The 7,591-nt window shown below is 30.9% G+C and overlaps 1 protein-coding gene across 1 annotated transcript; it reads right to left on the bottom strand.

Moving 5' to 3' along the window:
• Positions 1-1,338: 1,338 nt before the first annotated feature.
• On the bottom strand, positions 1,339-2,413 carry LOC143919562 (uncharacterized). The gene is made up of 2 exons (XM_077441942.1): positions 2,328-2,413; positions 1,339-2,192 (listed from the first exon to the last, which is right to left on the bottom strand). The coding sequence occupies exons 1-2, from the start codon at positions 2,367-2,369 to the stop codon at positions 1,386-1,388; spliced, it is 849 nt and encodes a 282-aa protein (XP_077298068.1). The 5' UTR covers positions 2,370-2,413; the 3' UTR covers positions 1,339-1,385.
• Positions 2,414-7,591: the final 5,178 nt, after the last annotated feature.

The raw sequence follows: 7,591 nt of genomic DNA, 5'->3' as shown, positions 1-7,591 counted from the left end.
ATTGTACAGATATTTCGTTTTAACCCTTGTCCTGGGTAAATAGAATGCGGCATAAAAGCGGCTTTTACTTTCGGTAGAAAACAATCAGGAACGTCATTTCAGCTTTTTCTTGGGGGGGGGCAGGCAAAGATTGGTCAAATTGAATTTTTTTTCAAAAAATCTTTTTTATATCAGAATAAAAATGGAAAATATCCTTTACCTTATTGACTTATAAAATATAAAAAAAGGAACTTATTTTTGAAAAAGTAATTATAAAAAAATATTATGTAAAAAGAGAAAAAAGCGCCGCAAGCGAAAATTTTTTTCCACAAATCTTCACATGGTCAACATTAATCGACCATCAAACTGAGTCATCAAAAAACTATCAATTAACTTAATTTCTACCAACTGTCTTTTCACTTTATCTATGTACATATGTAAGTACGTAATAACAATAGATAAATTTTTGTTTTGTTTTTCTTCAAAGCACATAACAGCGATTATTTTATTAGTTACCCAAAAATAACATATGTACATAAGAAATAAACGTAGCATTCATAGATCCATAGTATCTCATTAATCATTAAATTCATAATATTTTCTAAATTCACACTGTTCCTTAATTTAGAGGGGCAAGTGCCCCCCTATGGCCCCCCCAAATTACGTCCCTGAAAAAAATGCATAATATTTTCAATTAATGTTAATCGAAAATCGGGATTTTGGGGAGGGGGCCCCTATCGTATATTTCTATTTACATGGATGTGTCTAGATTAAGAATAGATTTTATATTCGGAAACTGTTTAAAATTGTGTATTTAAATCTTACTATATCATCGAAGTATAATCAAATGTTATTTTGAAAGTATGGAGTAAATTTAAATCGTTGTTTGATGATTAATCGTCTTATCAAAATTCCTTTAAGCAGTTCTGTTTATATTATTCACGAAAATTTGTTTATTCCCATTTATATTTCAGTAGTTAGTTGTTACATAGGTATTGGTATATACATAATATTGACGTTGGAAATGGGCCCACGCAAATTTTGAAACTTACACGATTCGAGCCTAATAAAAAAAGTTAACCGATCCTTGGGCTGTTAAAGCAGGTATTAGTTGTTTGTGTATATAGTAAGAAATTTGTTTTGTTGAAATACCCAAACTTTAGGTCCCAAAGTTGCAATATACTATAAATAGTTAAAAAGTTATTTACTTTTACTGAGGGCCCATATTTTCTAACTGATAGTGGGGCCCACATGCCATCGGGCATGTTCGCTTGTATGGCCAGTCCGCCACTGTATATATATATATATATATATATATATATATATATATATATATATATATATATATTACAAATATTAAAAAAGCGAGTATATATCGGTAATATTTTTATTCCTTCAAATATATATTACATATTATTACAGGTGAATAAAACACATTTATTCAATTTATTGTCGAATTTGTAATGATTGGCACAAGTCCTAATGATAGGAGGTTTTCCGGTAGCCGAACAGTCCTTGTACTTGATGCAATCTCCTGGATAGTAAAACAGTCCTTTGTCTACACACAATCCATTATTATCTAAACCGGAGGGTGGTGTTGGGTCAATACACTTTGTTACATTATATATGTAATTATTTTGACAGTAGAATAACTCTGGGAAATAAATCGTGGAACCGTCCACTAACTGTCTGGGCCAGCACATATAATATATAGCGGGGTTACCTTCGATCGCTCCACTCTGTGAAGAGTTCTGACAGGTTGGTATCGAATTAGGACATTCGTTATTTTCCACTTTCAGCGTGCAGCGGGTTGTCAAAGGATCGAAGGCGTAGCCTGTGGCACATTCGTCGTGGAATATATCGTACTGATCAGAATTAGGTATGTTGACGCAGGTGAAGAATTTTTTGCAGCTGAATGGGTTGGGGAAAATGCCAGACTGCTTGTGGCATTTAATCTGGTATCCAATATCATCGACTCCACATTCATAGTTTGATTCGGTGGTGCATTTTCCAGTCTGTGCGAGGCAAGTGCTTCCAGTTGAGCATGATTCGACTACTTCTTTGACGAAATCACCATTCGGAAGCTCAATGCAAAACGCGGAAGTCGTGCAGTCGTCGCACATGAAGCCAGTCTGAGTGCATTCGTTGCGAGATTCCACCAAAGATGATTTTGAAATGGAAAAAGTCGCCGCATGGATGCAGGCCAAATATGACTGAAAATCGTTGAAAAAAAATCTAAATTAATTTTAACAGAATATGTTTATATTGGTATGTTCAGTATTAATGCAAGGCTCGTTTATTTTATTATAAAAGGAAATATTTAACTGCAAAAAAGCGTGGGTACTTACGAAAATTATCCCAATAAATAAAATACCCGATTTTGCAATCATTGTTGCGAATACGTCTTAATCGACTGTTGATTTGACTGTACTTTACGATTTATATACTGTTTTTTTTTTAAGATAAAAATAGTCGTCTTAACTTTCGTATGTGCTCAAACTGTCTTTCTTAATCTATTATATTCAATTTTTGTATTTTTTCGAAATTATTTATTATTTTCAAATCGTACGATTTTACGGTTTATTACATTGGTTTTTTCTTTATTGACAACATTCAAACGATCTATTTTGAGTAAAGAAATGATGTATTTTTATTTTTAAAATGTTTTTAATTTTCATAAGTATGTAGAGACGAGTACTTATAGCATCTTCATTTTGAATTATCGCATTTTAGAACGTTTATGTTTAATTTTAGCATCTATTTTTATTAAACTTTAATTTCAAATATTAAACAATTTCGATAAATATAAACATACTAGTGAATAGCCCGATGAAATATCATCGCATGGGTATAAAATTATTATATACCCGTATAAAACTAAAAAAAAATCCGGAACCGGAACCGTTATTTTCGTAGACTCTCATAGATAGTTTTCAATTCTTTATTTGTAATAATTTTCAATTCTTAAAGTTAACGTTAACAAAATGTAATATTTTCCGATTATACACAAACGGTCATTGACCTCGCAACGTTGAATATTATTATTACACATAACAAATTACGTGCATATACATATGATGTGTATTTACAACACGTATTCTGGGCGAGGATATGGCATGCGACGCGAGCTCGTGAGGGCCATTGCGTTTGTATCGGAGGGTCCGAGGTTCGATTCCCGGCGCCCGCGGTGAATGAAATCAATTTTTTTCTCGTATATCGTCAAAATATAAATAATTTTAATTATAATTATAATTTAATTGAAAATAAATACATAAAAAAATGGTTCAAAACCTCGCTAAATGAAATTATTAAAATTACGTATTTTTATATGGCGAGAAGGAATATTTCAATTAATGTTTAAAAAAAAAAGGCGAAATGAAAAATTGGATTTGGCGTGATGTCCGAGACCATTAGCTCAATTTAGACCCATATTCAGGCTATTTGGGGTGATCGGTTCGAGTCGCGACAAAGTCGTCTCGTCGAAAAATGAATTAATCGATTTTTATCGATTCGTTCATTATGTTCGGCGAGAGTTAGGACACACACACACACAGATTACCGTCTTTATATATATGATGCAATTTAAAGATAATACAACAATTAAAAAATAATAAAAAATCACAAAAATATTTTGTAATTACGAACATTTTAATTAAAATAAAAGATGAAAAATACAAAGGCAAAAAACATGAATATAAAAATAGAATATCAAATTAAAATTTGTTATAAATAAGCATAGGGCATGTTTCCATCAATGCTTCTTTAAGATTTGTGCGACGATCAGTTACAATTAAATTATATTTACTGAAATATCTTTCAGCATTCACAATATTAACTGGACACCAAATTAATCTTAGAGCAGCACAACCAAAATCTTCATATTGAATTTTATTGCCATCAATAATTGTAATATATCTGGGGTGGATCCACTTTTCATATTACTTAATAGTTATTTGTAATATTGCTCTTATTTAAATTTTAGTGTTCAAATATATAATGAGAGAAAGGGTTCAAAAACTTATTTACAAGAGTATTGATATATCTGTAATGATATAATATATGTAATACTGAGTATGATGAAATGGAATAAACTGCTTAGAATCATTATAACTGAACAAGCAGTGAATCGGTGTTACTGAAAATAAAAATCTTATAAAAAAAACGGGAATCGCACATCTGATTTTCTGATCCAAGGTTAATTCAATTCCAAGTTTAAGAATGTGTACATATTAAATTCGATTATTTGTGTTGAGAAACATGTGACAAAATAAAAGCTTTTTGATGCGATTCCGCTAATTTATTATTCTCGTTGTATTCGCAATCGCATTATATTTTACTTAATCTTAGCATCAGACTAATGGAAAACCGTAGTAAAACGTAAGTAAACGATTGCTATCTGAATGAAAGCTCAATAACAACACGATAGCTAAAATTCGATAGATGTATGAATGAAGCATCGTCAAAGAATGCGTGCTGCGCTATTGAGAATTAAAAGATTAACAATGATACGAATCAATGAAATTAACTAATAAATACATACTATGTACATATGTACACAGCGGCGGTTTATCTTACATGAAAATAGCCGCGCGCTTGAAGCCCCCGAAATGGGCCTTTTCTACCAAAATTTACAACTAATAAATTAGTATAATTGTCCACAATACGGGCGCCGAAGGCATCCCTCGCCTATTTTATTTTTAATTTTTAATTTACGATAGCGGAAGAAATATGTTCAGAAAATATAAATGAAATATAGATTCACATTCACTTGCGAAACCACTATTTAAATATTTGGAATATTTGGAATATATCATAAGTGATATATTGAATAAGGTTATCATTGCAATTCAGAAGAAAGAACGGGATATTTATTTATCATCATTAATAGTGATAGGGGCTCGTTAATAATTTTAAGAATTTTATAGAAAATAGTTGTAGTAATTACTGAATATTGCACTAATTTGAATATTAATTCGAATCAAAATAAAAGGAAATCTAAACATAAGAAGATGTAAGATGTATTGGCCGAAGACGAATCACCAACATTAAATTTAGTAAAAAAATTCATGTTACAATATCATTAATAATATTATAATGCAATTACAAGAAAGATATTATAATGCAATTACAAATATTCAACAAGTGGCAATTTTTTAACTGGTGAGGGCTTAAGGTCTGACCACACTAGGCGACAGTGCGCTGCAGCGACGCATCGCAGCACTTCAGAGTTGATACAAAAGGCAACTTTGACACGTACATGTAGTCCTCGACTTACGACGGTTCAACTTACGACGGTTCAACTTACGACGGTTCGCACTTACGACCGAAAAAAAAATTTTTTTATTAATTAATTATTTTTCAAAAAATTATTGATAAATCTCAAGCGGATGTGAGTTATGAAAACGAGGAATTCTCTTTCGGAAGAAATGAAACATCGCAGTATTTTTTTAGATTAAGTTATGACTCATTCTTTTGGGATTCGTCACCAGTTGCACGACGGTAACAAACTCATACGGTCGTTACTGTTTGTTACATAACTGTTCGTTATTTTTTTAGTATGTTTATTTTCTCAATTTCGTGTTGATTAGTGCTCAAGTTTTTATTTATAAGAACATTTATAATGTGTGATAAAGAAACGTGATAATGACTGATAAAGAAACTCTTGTTAAAAGAAGGAGAAAAGTGATAGACTTGGAAATGAAACTTGAAGTGACAAAACAATATGATAGTGGTAAAAAAGTGATGGACTTGGCAAATAATTTGAAATTGTCACATTCAACGGTATCCACTATTTTAAAAGATAAAGAAAAACATCGTAAAGCCGTTAAAGTTTCCTTGTCAATCAAATCTAAAATAATAAATAAAAAGACTCGGACCCATTAAAAAAAAAAGAAAAATTACTAGTGATTCGGATCGATGACAAGATTGAAAAGCGAATTCCATTGCGTCTCTTAAAGCTCATTATTTAAAAATTATATTTGCGCAAGGCATTGAAGCAATAGAAGAAAGAAAAACTTTTCAAGAATTTTGGAAAAATTATAATATCCTTCATGCTTCAAGAAATATAGATAAGGGATGGACCCTTTAACGGCTTAAGAAGTTACTTCAGCATGTACATATGTATGTTCGGAATATGGAAAAAACTCACCAATCGATTTGAACCCACGAAAAAAAAAGATCGAACCAATGCAGAATTATTAGATCTTGAAACTCAAATGGTTGCAGAAGAGGATATTGATGAAAATGAATCAATCACATCTGCGGAACCGCTGAAAATAATTGTATTGAAATAAATGGCTGCTGCTTTTAATTTAATTAATCAAGGAATACAAAAGTTTGAAATGATGGACCCAGACAGTGCAAGATTTTCAAATGTGAACCGCAGGATTCAAGAAAATCTCGCATGCTACCAAGAAATATATAGAGAAAAAAAAACAGGATACTGTTCAAACAAAATTAGACACATTTTTCAAAAAAACTCATACGACTATCTCAAACTGAAGATGAAGAAATGGATTGTACCTATGTGATAAGTGATGAGGATGTATAATTTATAATTAATAAGTACGGATGATGTAGATGTTTAATTTTTTTAAATTTAAATATGAATTCATTTGAATTACTGTATTAATAAAAGTAAGTAAAATCACCGAAAAAAAATATAAATATATTCCTTGACTTACGACGGATTCGACTTACGACCGAGGTTCAGGAACGTATCTCCGTCGTAAGTCGAGGAATACCTGTACATAGTGTCACGCCGGGGTGCCGTGACAATTAGTTAAATTTCAAAAGATTCAACGACACAATGTACACGACAATGGGTGCACTAGCTCCGATTATTGTTATTAAAATTGACCAGGATATCAATTTCTATTTTTATTTTGGTATTTTCACAAAACTATTCAAACTAATTTGTAGCCAATAGTGTGGCCAGAACACTATCCCAATAAGCATGTTTCAATATAAAATACTCAATATAAAATAGTATTGACAGTGGGAAAAAATACCAAGTGAAAATACGTACTTTTGACTTTTGATTTGAACTGGACGACTACTTAGAGAGATTTGAAAGTTAAGTACTACAAATGAAAGATTAAATTTCCGACTATAAATTCTAGTATTCATTTTGAATAGGAAATGACATATTTTGAGACATTGACCGAACAACACGAAGATATAGAAAAATCGCGCGATTTAAAAAACACAAATACATATCTCCTAATCTCGAGCCAATCAACATTTTTTATTACCAGATTCGTATCTACTGGGCATAGATCTATGTTTAAGAAAAGTCATATCTCGTCTCTGAACCATTTTTCGTGTCGAACAGTGTTGTTTAATGGTTACTGGCCATTTCAATTAAGATAGCACCAATTGAAGGTGAATTAACATTTTGCAATCTGATGATATATATCTAATGTTATTCTGGTTTATTATTAAAATTATTTTTTAACTATGAAAATATTTAGTAAGTTTTAAAATTTAAAATGGGTTGCATAATTTGAAACCAGTAAAACAAAGGTGTGTTAGTATTATAAATACATTAATATTTCATATTAAATATACATATATAATAACCATTAATACAAAACAAATATTGGTTTTAATT

This window comes from Arctopsyche grandis, chromosome 1, assembly GCF_051622035.1.
Source record: "Arctopsyche grandis isolate Sample6627 chromosome 1, ASM5162203v2, whole genome shotgun sequence".
Taxonomy (NCBI): Eukaryota; Metazoa; Arthropoda; class Insecta; order Trichoptera; family Hydropsychidae; genus Arctopsyche; species Arctopsyche grandis.
This window is presented reverse-complemented; position numbering and strand designations above follow the sequence as displayed.

Excerpts from the sequence above, each read along its gene's own strand:
- LOC143919562 (XM_077441942.1), bottom strand. The coding sequence starts at position 2,369 with ATGATTGCAAAATCGGGTATTTTATTTATTGGGATAATTTTC. Across the intron at positions 2,193-2,327 it reads TATTTATTGGGATAATTTTC|TCATATTTGGCCTGCATCCA; the intron begins GTAAGTACCCAC and ends AACGATTTTCAG.